This window comes from Xiphophorus maculatus, chromosome 22 (assembly GCF_002775205.1).
Source record: "Xiphophorus maculatus strain JP 163 A chromosome 22, X_maculatus-5.0-male, whole genome shotgun sequence".
Taxonomy (NCBI): domain Eukaryota; kingdom Metazoa; phylum Chordata; class Actinopteri; order Cyprinodontiformes; family Poeciliidae; genus Xiphophorus; species Xiphophorus maculatus.
The window spans coordinates 11,126,710-11,148,569 of NC_036464.1; the positions used below are offsets into that span (position 1 = coordinate 11,126,710).

A 21,860-nucleotide genomic window follows, 5' to 3' on the forward strand; every position below is an offset into this window, starting at 1 on the left:
CTTTAATGAAATTAAGACTAAATGGATGCAGGTGTGACAACCATAAATATGAAACAGGTGACGGAGGAAAATACAAAACAAACTGAACAGAAGGCACAAGAAATATAAATAGAAATGAAAGTAAACACAAGACACACAATGACACATAGTGCTGGAAACAAAATTAAAACAGAAACAGATTCTGTTTTATATATGCTGTGACGTTCAGCTGACATTGTACAGAACAGGTTAAATAGTTATTGTGATATTAGAAATAGCCAAATTTCATTTTTATTCCCGGAAATATTTTTCATCTTCTGGTTGAAAGCGTTCTGTTGGTCTGCTTTTATGAACCCAGGTAAAAGACATGAAAATAATCAATAAAGTAGCTCTATTAATAATAATTAGAACATAAGGATAATAGAATGTAGTTACAGTTGTACAATGGTTTCAATGCAGTTTACTTCTTTAGTGTCAATTCAAGACAGATTTGCCTGACTGTGTTGTATCAAATGTAAAGTTTAGTGGATAAGGGAGGATGGTGTATGGCTTCCTATAGTTGGATTTGGCCTCTTAGTTCCAGTGAAAGAAACTCATAATTATTTTGCATACCAATACTGTCAAGGTCCAGTCTCCATGGAAATAGTTTGGAGGTAAACTGTTCAGTTCAGTCCCAACATGACTGTGCATCAGTGCACAAATCAAGGTCTGTTAAGACATGATTTAACAAGTTTGGTTTTGAAGAAGTTGACTTACCTGAATCTAAAAACCAGGGCAACATTAGTGTTTGACCTCACAAATGCTTGTCTTCAAAATGGTCAAAAACACTCCTGAACCTTTAGGAAAGCCTAACTGCAAACAATTAGCATCCATAATGCATTCATAGCATTATATGAATTAGCATTCGTATATATGAATGCATTATATGAATTAAAATTCATATAATGAGCTCATTATATGAATGCAACACTGGTAAAAAGCATTGTTAAAGGGTTAGTAAAGGAGTCATATTGACTTCCTGACTGTCAAATAGAGCAGTTTTTAAAAAAGAAACAGAGGCTCAATGCCAAGGCATTAAATTACAAAATCAAATTTCTCTTAAGTCATATTTTGTATAAATAGCATTTTTATAACAACTCGATGTAGCATATATCCAGTATAGTTACTTGATTGTTCTATAAAAAGGCACTTTGTTCTTGAGTAATACATATTAATGTTCTTTTAAATCATCAATTATAATCAAGCCAGTTTTCTTTTGGTAATCTGAGCTCAGTTTCACTAATCACACTCAAGCTTGATTACTGTCATTACTGTCACCTGCATAATCATGTAAGAGAACCTGTCCGATAACACGAAGAAAGCTAAAAGATTTCTAAAAGAAACACATGCTTAAATCTAATGAAATTCAAGAAAAGATGAGTAACAGTCATTGGCAAAGTGCGCACTTAAATCCAATTGAGGTGCTGACATGACGTTAAACCTTCAACTCCAAGGTTTGGATAGATTTCCCCCCCCCTAAGTAAAAGAAACTAGATAACTCGGGTTATATTTTAATGCCAATAAAATATATTCAATGATATGAAGCACGTGTGACAAAAAAGGAGGGGGAAAAAAACAGCATTAGCCTATGGGGCGGAAATAGCCTACTGTTTCTGGCGCTGTTTTAGCGATGTACATAAAATCAAATCTGCTTCTCTGTTTATTTTAAGTGAGCTCCTTTCAGAGACGGTGACTCAGCTGCCAGCACAGTGGGAATGCGGGCTTTGCAGGGAGGGAACCAGCTGGGCATCAAGGTGGAAGACATCAGGGGAGGGGCCACGTGTCCAACATTCAGGCCCTTCGAGTGCGGATAAGATCTTTACGCAATAGCTGTCGGAAGATTTCTTTTATGTAACTGTCTCATGACAACCCACCGCAAACCGTTCATCCTGGAGAGACGGTGACAGACGAGCTCTCCTGCAAGCCTCTAAATATAAGAGGAGAGAGAGAGAGGAGCGAGAGCCCCAGTCACTGCCGTGCCTCGACTCCTCCAGACTGGATGTAGCGGAACAAGGTGGACTTGGAGCGGTTTTTTTTTACGCACGGGGTTTGCAGGAAATACCGCATCTCATTCATTTCGTCCTGAGTTCTAACTATAAAATAAGCTGCTTCCGTTTCAGTTTTAGCGATTCCGCTTTTGCTTTGCGGGTGGATATAAGTCCGCGTTTTAAAAAAAGTTTAAAAAATAAAAAATTGAATTCATCAGGTAAGTTAAGCTTCATGAACGGATTTATCTTTAACTCTTTTTTCTTATGGTTTGATTGATGTTTTAATCTTAAAAAAACAACAACCGAAAAGGCAACTTTTGATGGTTTTTAGTAATGAAAATTATTTCTAGACAACTGTACAGTTAAAGTACTTTGGAATATATTTAAATATAACCGCACAATTATCCATAGTTACTTTTCCTCTGTGTCATTCTTTCTTTTATATCTAATAGAGAGGAGGACATCAATACATTAAAATTATGTTAAATGTAATTTTATTTCCATAGATTCTTGAAATAATCTTCCATCTACTGCAGCATACTGTATAATTTCTTACCCGAAAAGCTGACAGAGATAAAATATTTCTCATCAAACTGAATGTTAGACTAAGTAATCACTTCAAAAGCTAATAAAATATCTTTGTTTTATGAAGGAAATATGATACTCAGGAGAAGTCTCCTCTTCTTATTGTTCATATCCACATTCCATCAAGTAACACCGCAAGGTAAGTAGATCTTTATAAATCATCTATTTATTTTAAGTTATGCACACTGATTTAATTATGTGTAAAATTAATACTAAGTCTACAAGACTTTGCTTCCTTTTGAAATGAGTTTAAGCTTGTGATAACTATTAGTTATTCTATTATTGACAGGTTTGCTGGTTCTGATTAGAATCCATAGTTGTAAATAGTAATTTGATTTCCTATTTTCATCCCTTCCTTGATTGATTTCAAGATGGAGAGCAGGAAGATGAAACATCATTTGACCTGTTTGAAATCAGCCACATTACGCGCAAGACTCTGGGGGCCAAACAGTTCCGGGGTCAATACTCCGATCTTCCTGCCTACCGCTTCATCCGCTTTGACCACCTGCCCCCAGTCAGTGCCCCCATACTGAAACAAATACTACAGCAAATCCAGAACAACGAGGGCTTTGTGTTCATCGCCAGCATCCGGCAGGATCGCTCCTCGAGGGGCACCCTGATTGGCCTGGAGGGCCCCGACGGCCGGCGGCAGTTCGAGATTGTCTCCAACGGACGGGCCAACACCCTGGACCTGGTGTACTGGGTGGACGGTTCGCAGAACGTGGTCTCATTCGAGGATGTGGACCTGGCCGACTCGCAGTGGAAGAACATCACACTTCACATTCATGGGGAAAACGCAAATCTGTTTGTGGGCTGCAGCTTGATCGACAGCTTCATCCTGGACGAGCCCTTCTATGAACGCCTTCAGGCCGATGGGAGTCGAATGTATGTGGCAAAGGGATCGATTCGTGAGAACCACTTCAGGGTAAGATGAAGAGAGTCTTCCGAGATCAGAATTATGGTCTTCTTGCATGAGAAACAATACCGGTATTGAAAGAAGAGGGTTAAGGATAAAAAGTTGTGATCAGAATTGGTAAAAACATATTATACCTTTAGAAAGAGTTCTTCCACCAAGAGATTCAATAACCAGAAGTTGTTTTTTTGTCTAACAGGGCCTCATTCAGAATGTGCGCTTCATCTTTGATACATCAGTGGAAGATGTCCTCCTTAGTAGAGATTGTGAAGTCACAAGACTAGGTGAGAGACAAGTGTTTATTTGGAAAAAAAGAAGAAAACCTTATAGTATTTATCTAAAGGTTCCTGGCATTCTGTGGAAGTTGAGATCTTTCATGATCTTTCTCAATCCAAAACATGAATCAAATTTGCAGTTCAAATTTATCAGAACTACAAAGTGTTTCGAGGCTGATCCTTGCAGATGTGCTTTGGAGACTCCTTCACATGCAACTCCCTTCCATACAACCACCCTTACATGTGATGTCTGTATATTTTGTTAAATATCCACCGCAGCAACCAGTTTACCTCTACTGTATGAATCTAAGGACTTCCATATAGGTCAAAAAGAGGCTCGCAGATACGTGGCTTGTGGAAACAGCGGTGCCGACGCAGTGGCTCGAGGTCGAGCGGTGAACAAAAAGAGATGCAGATGCTTACATTTATTTCCATTGGCAGTGGACTTGGAATAATATCCTGGGAAAGAAAATAGAAAAAGTGAAGGCAACACTGCAGATCACAGAGCTTCCAGCTGCTCGCATGCACACACACACACACACACACACACACACGCCTTCGTGGTGAGATCATAAACTGGCTGCTTTAGTTGCTTTTCTCAGCTGAAGCTTGGTCCAATTTAAAAAAAGGACCTCATGATCTTTAGCAGGACTCAAGTACCAGCTATGGAGAGCAAATTGAAACACAGGTACCTTTTACAACACACTGCAAGGTTTCCAGGTCTGGAAGTTGATACTTTGGTGCGTTATTGCAAAGTGAGTCCACTTTGCAATACTACATTACTACAGTGAGTAGTAATGTCCTGTGTTCCAGTGGTTGTTGGATATGTGTTGCCACAAGAAGTGTTAAATTCCAGCTAAAAAGAGTTTATTTGTTTAACAAATGTCACCAAGGCGTTTAAACCTTCTGCACACTCACTGGTGCCAGTCGAGCTTCCACCCTGGCAGAGAGTTTAATGCAAAACGACACCCATAAACCCACACAAACCACTCTCATAAAAGCCAACACACCGGACATTAATGAGTAGCGTTAAAATTAGCCCCCTCATTTCGCTCTCTGTTGAAATCTTTCCTTGCTATGCTTTGAAAAAGCACACCATGTCAATCAGGGAGAGGGGAGAATGCATAAACGCTTTCACAGACAAGCCCTCCTGAAATTTAAATGGATCCAGCAGACTGGGGAGGAAATAAAACATTGTGGGACATCACTGGGCAAGTTGAATGACTTTTTGATTTAGAGTCCCCGATCTGCTGTTAATCTTCACCAATTTACATCGCCAGATCCAAGCAGATACGTGCTTGTGTGTTGGCAGGATGACAGGTGTTCCATAGAGCTTTTTGATATTCCTCTTGTTTATTCTGGAAATTACGCATTCGCAAACTCTGCTGTGATATAATTAAACTTCCGAGTTTAGACAGGCAAACTGAGGGAAATGGAGGTGTAAACTGTGAGGGAATGCAGGTAGCTATTATGTTATAAGGTTCGCTGCAAACTCCTCCCAGAAAAGATGTCCTTTCCTGCTGTGTGGACTTGTATTTCTGCCTCCTTGTCCTGTGACCTCTGTGCAAAATTCCCAGCTGGTAGACACGTTATGCTTGGCTGGGTTTCCTGCTGCAGATGTGTTAACGGTGCAAAAAAAACTTGGCAGTTAGCCTCATTTTGCCCTTTAAATTGGCCAGTAGCTAGAAGGTCTGAAGGATTAGGTTCTAGTGGCTGTAACTGAGAGATTTTCACTGACTTAACTAAGATTATCTGATAAAATTCAAGTAAATTTGTTGGAGAGGTCTACCTATTTCAGAGGTCTTCTGAAGCAGGGCCTTCTATCCTCCAACACTGTTGGAGGATAGAAGGATGCACTGTTAGAAATCATAAAGATTCATAAAGCTAATTCTTGTTTAAATCAAACATGGCTACAAACTGCACATCTGGTTTTAGCGCATTAAGCATCGCAGTAGCTATATTGTGCATTACATCGTCTGTTAGCCTGCTTCTACAAAACAAGAAATCACATTGTCTGCAGATCATAAACCTCATGTTTCAACAATGATCTCAAATGTGTTTCCCATCACCAACTTGTAGCGGCTTACATCTCTTCTGCCTCTCTCTTTTAGACGATGACAACGGCTTGAGAGAGAGTGCAGAGATTGTGGATGTAAGCCCGTCCATCACCACAAACATCATAGGTCCAAAGACAGACGACCTGGGTGCAGATATGTGTGAACGCTCCTGTGAGGAACTTAGCACCATGTTCCAAGAGCTGAAAGGTCTGCGTGTGGTTGTCAGTAACCTCATTGACGGTTTGCAGAAAGTGGTAAGTGAAACTGATTGGACCAAGGACATTCCTTTGTTTGCTTCCAAAATTGTATTGATTAATTCAAATTACACGTGTGTAAGAAACAAACTAGGGCAGCTGTCCCCTAGTCTTTAATGTGGCATCCATAAAGTAAGACATTTAAATTGGGTTACTGGGTAACCTAGTTTTGTCTGAAAGTAAACAGCACAAAGCCGCAGGACTGTTTATAGAGCGGCCTGTGATAACTGAACCCGTTTGACTTCTGGTATCTGTGGCAGCATGAGTCAGACAGATTTTATGACATGTTACATGTGGACATAGGAAGTGTTCCCCTGGCAGTGGCTCGGTCCAGTCTAATGTCTGACTTTGTTTAAACAGCTCTTGCGTTTCCTCTGGGAGCCTCCCAGCAATAAGAGACTGTGGGCATGAACCTTAGGGAAAAAAAGTGGTTGGTATGGGAAGGGTCCCTGAGGCTCTTCCAGATCGAGTGGTGTCTTACACTCTAGTGCTGCACACTGCTGTTTCCCGATTAAAGAGGAAGCTTGCACAGTGAAACACTCAAATCTTTGGCAGCGGTTAATCGACTGACAGTTCCCAAGGTTTGAAGGAGTCCAGCCACAGATCCCCTGGTCTCCAAGTGGGTTGGAGGTTGTATTGTGCAAAGGAAAGCAGGAGGTTTTACTGCTGTGTTAGTTCAGAAGCAAGAAAAAAAAAAGAAGTCTAGTGTTATAACTGCGACCGCTCAGCTGGATGACTGATCTTTCTCACACTCCCTGATTTACCCTAACACGTGTTCCTAACATAATCGTTTTGTCTGTATTTGAGCTTCATACCTACAACAGCCAGACGTACCTTTATATAACGAGCATGCCTTAACTGTTTGTGACTGATGTCCTTGACTGCAAATCTGCTGGTATGTGTTCAGACAGAGGAGAATACAGTCATGAAGGAGGCCCTTGGGAGAATGAAGGACACTAAAGAGAAAAACATGTGCTGGCAGGACGGCCGCTTGTTTGAGGACAAGGAAGATTGGGTAGTGGACAGCTGCACTAAATGTAAATGCCAGGTAATTCCAGTTCATGTGGAAAAGTACACATTTACTGCTGATGTCTGTAAACTCGATAGACTCTATGATCTGCTAATTCCAGGAGTCCAAGATAGTGTGCCACCAAATTACATGCCCTCCAGTGGCCTGTGCCAGCCCTTCTTTAATAGATGGAGAATGCTGCCCCGTCTGCATGCGTAAGTAGATCGCGCAAACTCTGTTGATGCAAACATGAACCCAACTTGTTCTATGTTCTTTCTTCTAAGCTAATGCTGCCGTGTACCATAAAAAACAATATTCCGTCCATGTTATGCTTTAATAGCACAGGACTCTTGCAGCCAGTTTGTCTGAGGGAGTAAACCACATATTTATTGACACTAAGAATGGCTTCTGTGGGTTCTTCAGATGAAGTCATTCGATAAACAGAGTGACATAAAGAATGAAAGCAAGAAGTTATGATCTTTTTCCAGTACTAAAATGCAAAAAATAAAAAATAAAAAAAATACAATGAGCAGATGTGAATTTTTCCAGCTAAAGACAGTGAAGACGGCTGGTCCCCTTGGTCGGAGTGGACAGAATGCACGGTCACTTGTGGGATAGGAACTCAACAGAGGGGTCGCTCATGTGATGCCACCAGTAACCCCTGCACTGGACCATCTATCCAGACTCGAAAGTGCAGCTTGGGAAAATGTGACAGCCGTGGTAAGTAGCTTGACTCATTTTTTCTCCAAATTGCCCTCATCCAGAAGTGGCTGCCTTTGCGATGTGATATTGCTCTGTCTGTGTTGAATTATCTGCGCTCCATTACCACTTTGACTAATCGAAAACAAAACATTTGCATGACATGTGGGGGGGTGAGAACATAATGGAGCTGCATAAAAAGTCATCTCAGCTCATTTATGAGATGAGACTAAATTTTTCATAGTGCAAAACGCTGAGCTTTCGTCTTCATAAGTTTGGATCTGTCACAATATGTCTGAGTGTGAGTGAGGAACTGGATCTCATCGTTGACTTGAAGGGTGTGCCCTGTCAAAAATAATTCCAAATAAATCATTGGCAATGAGGGTGTTCCACTGTGCAATTACTCACCACTGGCTCCCATGCAAAAATATATAAAAATATTGAATTTTTTTACTGGGATGTTCTTTGTGTAATGCCCCCTTAAAGGTTTCTGTTGTTATTTTGCTTTTTTTTTTCATTTGACATGTTCAGATAACCAAATCATTGTTAATATCACACAAAGAAAACTTGAGTAGATATAAAAATGATTTTCAAGTGATGGTGGCATTTATTAAGGGAAGAAAGCTATCCAGCCCAGCGCCCCTGTCTAAATCAATCACTTACTATGATTTATCCCATTTTTCTGAATCAAGAATGTTTGACATTAAAAACATTTAAGAAGAGTTGAGAAATAAACCTCATTGACATACTCAACCATTTCTAAGGCATTGGGACACTGAGAGCCATTGTGGAGAACAGAAGAAAACTTGAAATAGTGGTGGCCCTTCCCACAAGTGGCTAGTTTACTAAAATTACTCCATGAATGCTTTGATCACTCATACAGGAGTGATCATTTTTCTTTGTTTTGATAAAAGACAAAGGATTGTTGGAACTGATAGTTGAGCATCAGATGATGCTCAAACATTATTGTTTACACAATTGGACAGCAATGTGGAGCACATTACCCAGGAATTATCTTTTTTGAGCCTTTGTAGGGCTCAAAAGAAAAAAATCCGAATTAAGGATTTGAAGTGGCTAAATCAAAAGCCTGACTTAAGAAAGTTCAGTCATGCTGGAAAATTCTCCAGCACATTAGTGAATTAAGACAGTTCTGCAAAGAAGTTGGATTTGTTTGGGTAGCTTTTTGCACACAATAAATGAATTAATCATTATTAAAACTGCTTTTTATGTCACCTGTACTTATCTAAAACATGTAGATGCAACCATTTTGTTTCTATTTTTGCAGATATTTCTCACAGCTTGATTTTTAGTATAGGCTACAGTTCTCAATATGGGATTTGATTGGTTATTGGACCATCATCTGTGATTGCTTTGAGCTACCATTATTCAGGATGTATGTGAGGCACTAAAACTGTCTTAACCACAAGAAGAGGAGTTTGACTATGATAACATAAATAGTGGTGTAAACATTGCATTTCAAAGTGGGCAGCTTTTTCCCACTATCACACAATGTTTACTGTTTACAGCTAAACATGGGTGGAAATCTAAAAGGCAACATAGAATATATGTGTTTTGGTGATGTCTGCATGATAGGTGTTCCTCTCTATCCCCAGTTCGCCAGGATGGGGGTTGGAGTTTGTGGTCGCCTTGGTCGTCTTGCTCGGTGACCTGTGGAGAAGGGCAGATCACCAGAATACGGCACTGCAACGCTCCTGTACCACAACTGGGTGGGAAAGACTGCGAAGGGAGCGGGAGAGAGACTCAGAGCTGCACTGCCAAACCTTGTCCAAGTGAGTATTTTAGCTAAAGAAAAGATTTCTCAAAAAGAAGCATCTTTGTTAGAAATGTCTGCTGTGTTCACATGTCCAACATTCAGTCCTTGGCTTCCCTCAGGGCGACATTCCCCATGTGCTTTGGACTGAGCTGCTGTCAGTCTGTCAGGAAGCGTTGAGCAAAATAAGCTCAGTTTGTTTTGTTTTGTAGTCTCAGGGTACATATTTCTGTTTCTGCAAAGTTCTTTGTTTCAAAAGGAAAAAGGATTAGAAAATGATTAAGTAATAAAAGGCAGAGTTTAAAAAAATTCACAGCACTCAAAATTTGTTACACAAGTGTTTTAATGGGCATTGTATCATTTATTCTATCAAAATAAAAGAAAAACGTCGTAGTTACCCTTGCAACATGTTATTTGCTTTTAACAAAAATATCTGATGAACAGAAAATTATTGTGCATCATTAAATTTACTTAGGTAATACTTTTTAGAGTGAGCTTCTGCAGCAATTATAGCTGGAAGTCTGTTAGACATCAGTATGACTATAAATTTGGCAGATCTTGTCACTGGGATTTCTGCTCATTTATCAAGGCACAGCTGCTTCATCTTCATCAAGCTCGATGGGTGCAGCTGCTGTGCAGTAATATTTAAATCATACCTCAAATTTTTTTCAGCCTGTGGTCTGGACCATTCCAGGAACTTAAAATATTTCCCTTAAGGCTGTTGCTTTAGTATTATGCTTGGGTGCACTGGCATGTTGAAAGACAAATCTCTGTCCCAATCTAAGGTATGTGGAGAACTAAAAAAGCTTCACCTCAACAACTTTCATGTATTTAATAATATCCATAACTGATTTGATTTTGACCAAGGTCAACGTGTTACCACACTACGATGCTGCCACTGCGGTGCTTTTGCCTAAGACGCTTAGTTTTAGTGATTTGTTTTATTAGTGCCAAAAGTGCTTTCTTAATTGAGTAATTATCAACTTTTTTTTTCTTTCTTCTATGAATTCAAGCTATTTTTGTGTGAGCAGAAAATGTTCTTTAGGCTTTGCTTTCCATATCCTATTAACAAATTTAACAGTGTGAAAGTGGCTTCATAATCAAATTGATGGTTTTTTTACCCACTGCAAATGCATAGTGGCTTATTTATTAGTAAATGAAAAAATAATTAAAGAAATGTTTCATTCCTTATATGAAGGTTGAGGTTAGTTTTTAAAAGCTTGGTAAAGATTAATGGATTGATGTGCAAATCCTCAGAACTGAAGAGGGGGACTTAATCTCTGACATGACTGTAAACTAGTTTGTACAAAGAGTAACAGAAGTGGCCTGGTTTTATTTAAAAATAACAAATAATCTGACATTAAATTAGAGAATAAAATCCTAATTTAGGGTGTCTGAATAAAGGGAGCAATATGATTTAATTGTATTTGTATATAGTCTAGACAAAATCTATTGTAATGCTTTAGAAAAGGAGAAATGAATTAAATTAGATATTTAAGCACTGTATATCTAATCTGTGATTTATTTTCCCTTGTAGTTGATGGAGGCTGGGGACCGTGGTCTCCTTGGGCAACTTGCTCTGCAACATGTGGAGGAGGAATCAAAAGTCGTTCCCGTGAGTGCAACAGTCCTCATCCTCAGTATGGTGGCAAGAAGTGCATTGGAGAGGCTACCGACAGCGACAGCTGCAACAAGGAAGACTGCCCTATCGGTGAGCTCAACGTTGCATTTTTTCAGTTATTACCACAACAGGTTTCAGGTTTGCAAACAACAGAAAATGTCTTCAGATCATAACTTTGGTTTAAGCAAAAATGTCTAACTTTGCTGGAGGTATAGCAATTGATTTATTAGAACAATGTGGTGACTAGAAATTCAGGTTGTGTTACAAAGATACTACCAAACTGCCAGGAATTATCAACAGTCTGTTATGACTACTACAAAAAAGACATGTTTGCAGATTTACTTTCAAATGTCACATTGTGCTGTGTTTGTTTCCATCTATCTCTCTTCCCTGACAGATGGATGCCTGTCCAACCCTTGCTTTGGAGGGGTTGACTGCAGCAGCTCAGCAGACGGTTCCTGGGAATGCGGCCCCTGTCCTGCTGGTTTTCGTGGAAATGGTACTCATTGCAAAGACATTAATGAGGTAAAACCCAAAGACAGTCTTTAGTACTCAATGGGTTTCTCATACTTACTTTATTTGGGTTCTTTTTTTCATTTTTCCAATGCATTTTTTTTGCCTTTCTAGTGTGACATGGTGTCTGATGTTTGTTACAAAGTGGGTGAAACACAGCGCTGCATCAACACTGATCCGGGTTTCCACTGTCTGCCTTGCCCAAAGCGCTACAAAGGCACACAGCCCTTTGGTATGGGTGTTGAGGCAGCCAGGAAAAACAAACAAGTGAGTTTTTGTTGCACTCATCTCTATTAGGATGATAGATAACCTCAAAGAAGTGAAACAAGAGAAGGAATGGATTTCCAGAAGCAGATCCCTGGTATTTTGGTGTTGGATCCAAATGTATAAATGACTAAAGCAGCAACTATACGTGAATATGACTTAACTTTACAAAAAAAAAATAATAATAATAATAACAATAATCAGCACCAGTAGAATATTGAGGATAGAGGGGAAGATGAAGTAGGTTGGAGTAACTCCTAACAATAAGCATATGTCATACCTCTCTGGTTCTGGTAAGATCAGAAACAGACTGACCCAGTTCTTATACTTGTTTTTGAGTTTGATATTATAAAAACAAAGTCACAGCTGTTACATTTTATCTCTAGAATAGGTATTGGGACATTCCATATATAACACGCTCCACTGGAACACTGTTGTTTTTGCTGTTTTGACCCCAGAATTTATGGGAAACTAAAAAATAAAAAATAAATCAAGATCCTCTTAACATCAGTCATGTTTTATTTCCCTTTGTAATGCTCTTTATGCTCAGCAGATGCTTGTCTGATTTCACATTGGCTTATTTCCAAATGAACTCATTTTGAAAACCATCTTGTCATTGGAAATAAAAATGCTTCATTGCACATATGTGTTTAAAAGCTGGATCATGCTATTAGTTTGGCCTCAGTACACTCACTGTGTGGTATTTAAAATGGATGAAAGTTCATCCTCTGGTAATGTGGTGTGCCTGTGTGCTGTATTAGGCAACAGTACTTGCTAACATGGAATTCAATCCAAAAGGATCTCATAAAATCGATTGTACCTGGAAGTGAACCCTGCCTTGGGTTGTCTATAAACAACAGTGATTACAGAGATTTAATCTGATTTTTTGAGTTGAATCTTTTCAGTGCAGGCCACTCCAGTAACTGTTGGTCTTTGAAGTAAACTTGAACATCTGTATTCATTAAACTGCTCCACTTCTTGTTCGTTTGTGTTTTTCTTAGGTATGTGAGCCAGAAAACCCATGTAAAGAAAAGACCCACAGCTGTCACAAATATGCTGAATGTATATACATCAGCCACTTTAGTGACCCAATGTACAAATGTGAGTGTCGCACTGGCTACGCTGGAGATGGCTTTCTATGTGGAGAGGACTCAGACCTGGATGGATGGCCCAATCAGAACCTGGTCTGCAGTGCCAACAGTACATACCACTGCAAAAAGGTATTTTGAGTGACTGGTTTGGAAGTTGCCCTCCATGCTGTGACACGAAACTCAGCTGATGAATCTTGTGAACTTCTTGTAACCATTTCAGGATAACTGTCCTAACCTACCAAACTCTGGACAAGAAGACTTTGACAAGGATGGACAAGGAGACGCTTGCGACAAGGATGATGACAATGATGGAATTATGGACGAACGAGTATGAGAATTTTATAAACTTTTACTATTTCTAACAATTATTATCACAAAAAACGTCAGAGGACTCATGATAATTTAGATTAAAATTGGCAGAACCCAGTAGTTTATTTTTGTCAAAGAGCAACCTCACATTTCTGCTCAGGTGAGCAACGATCTAAATGAAATATGAAAGAAAGGGAAACTTTGCTTAACTTAAAATTATCCACAGTGCATTGTGATGTGGATGGTATCTAGTTTCAATAAAATGCAAGACATTTCTGTGGTTCTGAAGAAATAGAGAAAGTAAGACTTCAAGCAGATAATGAATTAATGTCTTTGGATAATCTTTAGATTATTCAAGTAAAATAAGCATAAATTATACTGCTCTCTAACAAATCAATATAATGTTACCTTTGAAATCAGAAACAGGTCTTGTGAGGGTTGTTCTTTTATCTTACATTCTTTGTTCTGTGTCTGAATAAGCAATAATATATATTAAGAGCTTAAAGATTTACAAAAAAAAAAGACATTAACAAACATGCTCTTCCCTGCACAGGACAACTGTCCCCTCCTTTACAATCCCCGCCAGTTTGACTTTGACAAGGACGAAGTAGGTGACCGCTGTGACAACTGTCCCTATGAACACAACCCTGCACAAATAGATACTGACCATAACGGTGAAGGCGATGCCTGTGCTGTGGACATTGATGGAGATGGTAAACTGACCATGCTTGCTTTTGAACTGAAGCACAACTGACTATTAAATCTATGCACTAAAATAAAATTGTATGTTCTAATAGCGAATTTCTCTCACAGAAATTCAGAATGAAAATGATAACTGCCCCTATGTGTACAACACTGACCAGAAGGATACAGACATGGACGGGGTTGGTGACCAATGTGACAATTGCCCATTGCTTCATAATCCTGACCAGGTACACTGCAAAGAATGAAACCACACATAAGGTATATGAAGTATCAATGACTATATTTGTATCTGCTCAACAGACTGATGTGGACAATGACCTGGTAGGAGACCAGTGTGATAATAATCAGGACATTGATGAAGATGGCCATCAGAACAATTTGGACAACTGTCCTTATGTGGCCAATGCCAACCAGGCAGACCATGACAAGGATGGAAAAGGAGACGCCTGTGACTATGATGATGACAATGATGGCATAGCTGATGACAAGGACAACTGCAGACTGACACCTAACCCAGACCAAGAGGATGCCGATGGTGAGGATGTGGCCTTTAAATGATTTAACGTTCCAGATGTGTGAAGGCTACATTCGTTCAGCAGGTCACTCCTGGAAATTCTTGTTTGTTTTGATTACATGTGTAATCGCACTACTCCCACTGTTCAGTTCCAGAGAAAATTTCTGTAGATACAATAGATATTGCATAGATAAAACTTATAAAAACATATATTATAATGAAAAGTTTCTCAAAAACATGCTACATGGTTGCATTAAAAGCAACATCCTTTGGGGTCAAGGATATTACTCAGGGAGTGACAGCAGTTCATTCAAACTGTGGAAGAGCGAGAGAGAGCAATACTTCTAGCAGATAGCAGGAAGGGTTATGAGGAGGGGAAATTTTACATATTTGGCTATCATTTAACTTGCTGAATTTAGAAGTGTTGGATGTTTTTGGAGTTATGGTGAGCACCTACATTTTTCAGGGAAAATAGAAACTGGTCTTTTAAATAGTTCTAGCAATGAGAATCTAACTTGCTTCTTTAGAAAATAAATTTGGCTGAAATCTGGATCATCAAGTCAAAAGTTTACGAAAGTATGTCAGTGATCAGCCTCATGATTCTGATTTGTTCATCTCAATCTAAAAAAAATCTGAAGAATGTTTTTTCTAATATTTTATTGTTAATTTATGATCTCTACAATATCTTTGTGGGTTGTTTTTGTCTTTTCTAACAATCCAGATATTTCATCTTTTGCTTTTAAATCACATGAATTCCTTGAAGTAAATGTATTTTGGAGTATATATTTAATTATGTTGACATGCAGAAAAGCAGGAGAAAGTTGAGTTTTGCAGAACTGAAGCATCCAAAAAAAGCTCCATCCTGGTTTTCACACAACTGGTTTGTTTCCTGTGCAAACTCTAACTAAAACATACACTTGGTCAGTGTTATTACTATAATTTTTCGCCTGATGGATGGCTCCTCCAAATACTACATTGTTTTTCTTCTATTTATATTCTGGTTATACACTGTATAGCTAAACATGCATGCTCCAGTATTTTCTAGTCCTGCTCTTCCAAACTCCACGTAGTCACTATTTGTTCTCACTACTCAGTGAGGTTTTGAGTTCTCCCTGATGCTCAGCAATTAGTTTCCCTACAGCAGGTGTGAAGTACAGCGACTGTGGAAAAAGTCGACAACTTAGTCGGCACGAGTGATGTCATTCTGCATGGCTTAGCGGGCCAGAGGTGTACATGCCAGGTTGTGAAGTTTTTATTTCCTTTCAGCTTTTCTCGTGATTAATCCAAAGAGCCCCATTTAAAGCAGGGTTACCTGGAGTTTGTACAGCTGTCTGTAAATGGAAACAGACCAGAGTAGGAAAGCTCTGGAGAGGATGCCTTCACACTCTGTAAAGCTTGTCAGATAGTGTTAATTTGATAGAGCCATTTTAGTTCATTAGGACAGTAACAAAGATGCTGAAAAAAGGAAGCTGGTTACTTCCTTATAGTGCTCCTTTCCTAACTACTGGCTTATCTTCATCCCCGCTTTCCCAGCACACAGTCCAACTCCAACATACGTCAGACTGTACGTTAGTAATACTTGTGGAAATTGTCACAACAAGAAAAAAAGGATTTGCTTTAGTATACTTGGCCTGGGTTTGAAAGCCCCCTTTTCTGGGAGGAATTATTTTTCCATCCATTTTTCATTTTAACTTGCGAATGTTTCTCAGTAGTGGGAGTGTTGGGATACTTACATCAGCGTACAGCTGTTTTTCAAACCTATTCAAAAGTAGGTCACCCTTGTTGATGTTTTTATAAATATTGCTTCATTCAAAACAGGTGATGGAAGAGGGGACGCGTGCAAAGACGACTTTGACAATGACAGCATCCCGGATATCCTCGACGTGTGTCCAGAGAACAATGCCATTAGCGTTACAGACTTCAGGAAGTTCCAGATGGTCCACTTGGATCCAAAGGGAACAACTCAAATTGATCCCAACTGGGTGGTCAGGCACCAGGGCAAAGAACTGGTTCAGACTGCAAACTCTGATCCAGGCATCGCAGTTGGTGAGCAGCACACATGCAAAATGTTTACCGTCAGACAAGCCTTTCATGCTGACACCCTGCTTTCTAAAAGAAACCCTTTTGACTCTGTAGACTCCTAGGAATGTACCTTATCTATTTTCTTCCCGCAGGTTTTGATGAGTTCAATGCTGTGGACTTTAGTGGAACCATGTATGTGAACACAGACAGAGATGACGACTATGCTGGCTTTGTCTTCGGCTATCAGTCAAGCGGGCGCTTTTACGTTGTGATGTGGAAGCAGATCACACAGACGTACTGGGAGGACAAGCCATCCAAAGCCTTTGGCATCTCCGGCGTTTCACTTAAAGTTGTCAACTCAACCACGGGAACTGGGGAAAACCTCAGGAACGCTCTGTGGCATACGGGGAACACTGCCGGACAGGTAGGATCTTGTCCAAATGCTGTAATGACTTACAAATGTAGTGACAGCTCTTGGTTCTTTTCTATATTTTGCCTGGTCTTAGGCCCAAACTGTAATGTATTTCATTTAATAAACCAACAAAAAGTGAAATCTGTTTCATAAGTCGAATTAATATTTTACATAGGTGCGCACTCTGTGGCATGACCCCAAAAACATTGGTTGGAAGGATTACACAGCTTACCGGTGGCATCTCATCCATAGACCCAAGACTGGCTTTATAAGGTAGGTCAACATATTTATCTGCCTGTATTCTTTTAACATCATGTTAATGTGTTAATGTCATGGCTTGTTGTTCTCTTTAGGGTTGTGGTATATGAAGGGAAACAGATCATGGCTGATTCAGGACCAGTTTATGACAAGACATTTGCGGGAGGCAGGTTAGGCCTCTTTGTCTTCTCCCAAGAGTTGGTTTTCTTCTCCGACCTCAAATATGAGTGCAGAGGTAAGTTGGAACCATAACTATGTTTGTCAAACAAAACATTTTGCGAGCTTTGAAATATCTGGGTATCTCAGATGGTAATTACAAAGAAAGGCTGTCATTTCATGGATATTTAGTTATTTAATTTGTCAGATGTCTAGTTTGCAACTTGACATTAATTAACCATAGAGATACAGCCAGACATAAGGACTGCCCACGCAATGTTTTTCTTTTAATAATTAGGAATATGAGGTATGATAAAATTAAATAAAATTACCACAATTTTACTGTACCAGGATATTTACACACATTTAAAATAGAAATGTCAAACATGGCCTCACTGCTTTTATTTAAATATAGCAAAATCCCAATTATTTTGACTGCTGCTAAGCTCATCACAGCAACAGTCATTCAAATTTTTTTTTGTTCTGATACACAAACTTAAGAGCAAAAAAAAAGAGAAAGAAAACTCCTAAATTTAGCTGTCGCTTTGGAAAACCTAGTGTAAGAAATATGATCTAAATTTGCCTTTCTGCTCTTTACAGAATAAGTACAACAAACTTCTATAATTGGTTAATTATATGGTCTGTTTACTTGGCTGGAGACTCCAGATATGATGCCCTTAGCTTTCCAGCTGTAGTTTTGAACAGCATTATAAAAAATTATGGGTGATGTTCCTTTAGTTTTCACACCGTCATTGTTTTTCTTTTATTTGTTTGTTTGTTTGTTTGTTTGTTTGTTTTTTACAACTGGATATAAAGAAGGCTGAATTTGTCTTTCTTGTGTTTGGGAGAAAAAAGGGGCAGTAGCCTTCATTAAGCCAGTAGCAACATGTACAGTTGGAGAACACTTCAACACTTTTTCCAGCATCTCATTAGAAGAACTTTAAACTGAAGGAGTGGTGTAAGGGAGTAAACAGTTTTGAAATTTTGAAGCTATTAAACCTTTGTATCCCTTGAGCCTGTTAATCAGCCAATGCTTAATTAGGACACTAAGAACTTGCCTGTAGGAATGTTAACCTTTTCTGACATGAGTCAGAAAGTAGTTAATTATCCTTTATTTTGAAAAGTGAGAGAAGTAAACACTGAGAAACAGCCGTGTGAAAATACTGAGGTTTGTATTGCTTTGTTAACATAGCTGGACATGTGGATATTTAAAATCACTTTCAACAATATTGAGGAACTAGAAAAACAAAATTTCTGAAGAAATTTAGCCGGGGCCTGCCAAGGCGCGCCCGTCTGGTTTGTGCCCGGCGTCGTCACGCTACAAATTGGCATCGACGCTAAAGGATGCTGCAATGTAATCAAGTTCAGATTTCTTTAGCCGAAATCTCTTTGCTTCCTTGTCTTTCGTTAGGCGATGAAATACGTTCATGTTTGGTTCGGTTCAGTTCTACTCTAGTGGGCAGACTGTACCGCAGCTGCTGCGCTACAGATATTTCTCCGCTGATTTTCAGTAAAACTCTACAACGGAGAACCTGGAGGTTCTGGTTCGGATGAACAAAATAAACCCAGATATTTTATGTTTTATTATTTGAAATTATTGATAGGCCAAGCATAATGAAAAAAAACTCAGATCATGAAGTTATTTTATGTAATTCAAACAAAAATTATAATTTACATCATACCAAGCTAATATTATGTAGTTCTGCTGTTTTTCACTGTCGGCACAAGACGGCAGCTGAGAGTATCTGTATCCGAAGCAACTGATTCAGTGAAGTAGCTTAATATGCTAGTTCCGGTTATTTGTGGCAATTTCTGCAAGTCACAATAGCTCTAGGTTGAGGTAAAACAAAATTGCCTTATTTCAGCTGATCAGATTGATGTTAACAGAGATTTTGTAGCCTAACAGGTTTCACGAAAGCCAGTTAGCAAAGTGCTAACATGTGAACAAATTGTGGTTCCATCAAGCTAGCAGCTACGCTATCAGAGCCACAACAAAATATCCCACAGCAGTCAAACTTTTAAAATCGATCACATTTCTTAAAGAACACATTACATTTAACAACTGTAAGCAGTTCTAATAATACTTACCTTAACCAAGCAGTCGGAAGCAGAAAGCTCTTCTTCTTCTTTTTGTTTTTAATGGCGGTTGGCAAGCAACTTAATGGTGTGCATTACCGCCACCTACTGGTATGGAGTGTGGATCAGGGCGCAACTTAAAAAAAAAACAACACTAAATCCTTTCTATCAGTTTAGTTTTCTTAAGAAATTTTATGAAATAACATAAATATTCATGGGGCGTGCTGTGGTGGCGCAGGGGGTTAGCACGCCCCACGTTTCAGTTAACCGCTCCCCAATCTAAAGTCTTACATATAATCCTGTTACCTTCAAAAATGTAATAACCGCTTTATTTATTTTGTGTTTAATTAATATCTTATTAAGTTTAAATGTCTCTATATCATATTTCCTAATTTATTGTACTTGCTTTATATTTTCCACAATTAATTATTACATGTTCTACTGTTTCCATATCCATACCACACTCACATCTACCTGTTGGATGTTTACCAATCAAATTTAAAGTTTTGTTTAATCCAGTATATCCAAGGCACAATCTTTTTTTTTTTTCATACTTGCTCTTTTCGCTTTTCAGACTTACAATACTTCATTTGAGCCAGCTGGGGGAGACAATTCTCTGTTTTAGCCAGTAGGGTATTAGGGCGTTTGTAGGAGTTTTCCCATTGAATTATAATGGGGTTTTTTTCGTAGTTTTTTGCGAATTATGTCGCCATGTTCATCCCGAATCCCACCAAAAGTAATAGCTGGAATGGCGTGAATTTTCTGCAGGTTTTGATACCTCTTTTGTAGGTGTGCACGCAGCGGTATGAGCCGCATTAACGGTTACGGATGAAAAATAAAGAATTATTATAATAATAACTAGAAAATTTCGGAAGAAATTTAGCCGGGGCCTGCCAAGGCGCGCCCGTGGGGTTCGGGCCCGGCGTCGTCGCGCCACAAATCGGCGTCGACGCCAAAGAACGCCGCGACGTCACCAGTGGCACGCGGAGAACCGCAAGAACGTTAAGCGAGGCGGACGTGCACCTTTCGGTACGATTTAAAATGTTGTCAAGGCTTTTATTTTGGAAGTTTCAGTATGCTTCATTTCAAAGGGCCAAACTAATCCCATGCGTAATAGTCCTTGGGTTAAAATAGTTATATAATGCTCAAAACACAAGTAGCTGATGTAAAAGTATTCAAGGCTTTTATTTTGAAATTTTCAGTATGCTTCATTTCAAAGGGCCAAACTAATACCACGTGTAACAGTGCTTTGGATGAAAAAGTCAAATAAAGCCAAAAAGAGCAATTACGTCATGTAAAATTATTCAAGGCTTTTATTTTGAAATTTTCAGAATGCTTCATTTCAAAGGGCCAAACTAATACCACGTGTAACAGTGCTTTGGATGAAAAAGTCAAATAAAGCCAAAAAGAGCAATTACCTGATGTAAAAATATTCAAGGCTTTTATTTTGAAATTATTATTATGCTCCATTTTAAAGTTCCAAACTAATCCCATGTGTAACAGTGCTTTGGATGAAAAAGTCATATAAAGCCAAAAACAGCAATTACCTGATGTAAAAATATTCAAGGCTTTTATTTTGAAATTATTATTATGCTCCATTTTAAAGTTCCAAACTAATCCCATGTGTAACAGTGCTTTGGATGAAAAAGTCATATAAAGCCAAAAACAGCAATTACCTGATGTAAAAATATTCAAGGCTTTTATTTTGAAATTATTATTATTCTCCATTTTAAAGTTCCAAAGTAATCCCATGTGTAACAGTGCTTTGGATGAAAACGTCAAATAAAGCCAAAAACAGCAATTACCTGATGTAAAACTATTCAAGGCTTTTATTTTGAAATTATTATTCTCCATTTTAAAGTTCCAAACTAATCCCATGTGTAACATTGCTTTGGATGAAAAAGTCATATACGGCCAAAAAAAGCAATTACCTGATGTAAAAATATTCAAGGCTTTTATTTTGAAATTATTATTATTCTCCATTTTAAAGTTCCAAAGTAATCCCATGTGTAACAGTGCTTTGGATGAAAACGTCAAATAAAGCCAAAAACAGCAATTACCTGATGTAAAAATATTCAAGGCTTTTATTTTGAAATTATTATTATGCTCCATTTTAAAGTTCCAAACTAATCCCATGTGTAACAGTTACTGAGTTAAATCAGTTATATACAGCCCATAGCAGCAGTAGTTCTAAAGGCCAGTTCTCAGTCCTGATCTGTTTCAACTGAGGATAGATAGAACTACAGTGATGCGTATTCGTAGTCCTAACCAGCAGCCAATAGCCTCTTGAGTTCCGTTGCTATGGCAAATAATGGTCTCAGCAGGTGTGAGCTCTGAGCTGTGAGCTCTC

At 38.8% G+C, this 21,860-nt stretch overlaps 1 protein-coding gene across 2 annotated transcripts in view; it reads left to right on the plus strand.

Annotated features, from left to right (window-relative positions):
* Positions 1–1,758: 1,758 nt before the first annotated feature.
* The window catches only part of thbs2 (thrombospondin 2), a 38,340-nt gene continuing 18,238 nt past the window's right edge, over positions 1,759–21,860 (plus strand). Inside the window, exons 1-21 of one of the 2 annotated variants that reach the window (XM_023327722.1) lie at positions 1,759–2,224; positions 2,659–2,730; positions 2,963–3,516; positions 3,704–3,788; positions 5,891–6,090; positions 6,998–7,138; positions 7,221–7,314; positions 7,649–7,819; positions 9,412–9,588; positions 11,107–11,280; positions 11,588–11,715; positions 11,818–11,970; positions 12,969–13,187; positions 13,279–13,386; positions 13,921–14,080; positions 14,181–14,299; positions 14,373–14,607; positions 16,405–16,632; positions 16,761–17,032; positions 17,196–17,293; positions 17,374–17,513. In XM_023327722.1, coding sequence (XP_023183490.1) covers positions 2,664–2,730; positions 2,963–3,516; positions 3,704–3,788; positions 5,891–6,090; positions 6,998–7,138; positions 7,221–7,314; positions 7,649–7,819; positions 9,412–9,588; positions 11,107–11,280; positions 11,588–11,715; positions 11,818–11,970; positions 12,969–13,187; positions 13,279–13,386; positions 13,921–14,080; positions 14,181–14,299; positions 14,373–14,607; positions 16,405–16,632; positions 16,761–17,032; positions 17,196–17,293; positions 17,374–17,513 — 3,523 coding nt within the window. In that variant the 5' untranslated portion in view covers positions 1,759–2,224; positions 2,659–2,663. The remainder of the gene's footprint in view (positions 2,225–2,658; positions 2,731–2,962; positions 3,517–3,703; positions 3,789–5,890; positions 6,091–6,997; positions 7,139–7,220; positions 7,315–7,648; positions 7,820–9,411; positions 9,589–11,106; positions 11,281–11,587; positions 11,716–11,817; positions 11,971–12,968; positions 13,188–13,278; positions 13,387–13,920; positions 14,081–14,180; positions 14,300–14,372; positions 14,608–16,404; positions 16,633–16,760; positions 17,033–17,195; positions 17,294–17,373; positions 17,514–21,860) is intronic. The other variant, XM_023327723.1, reaches the window with a different exon arrangement.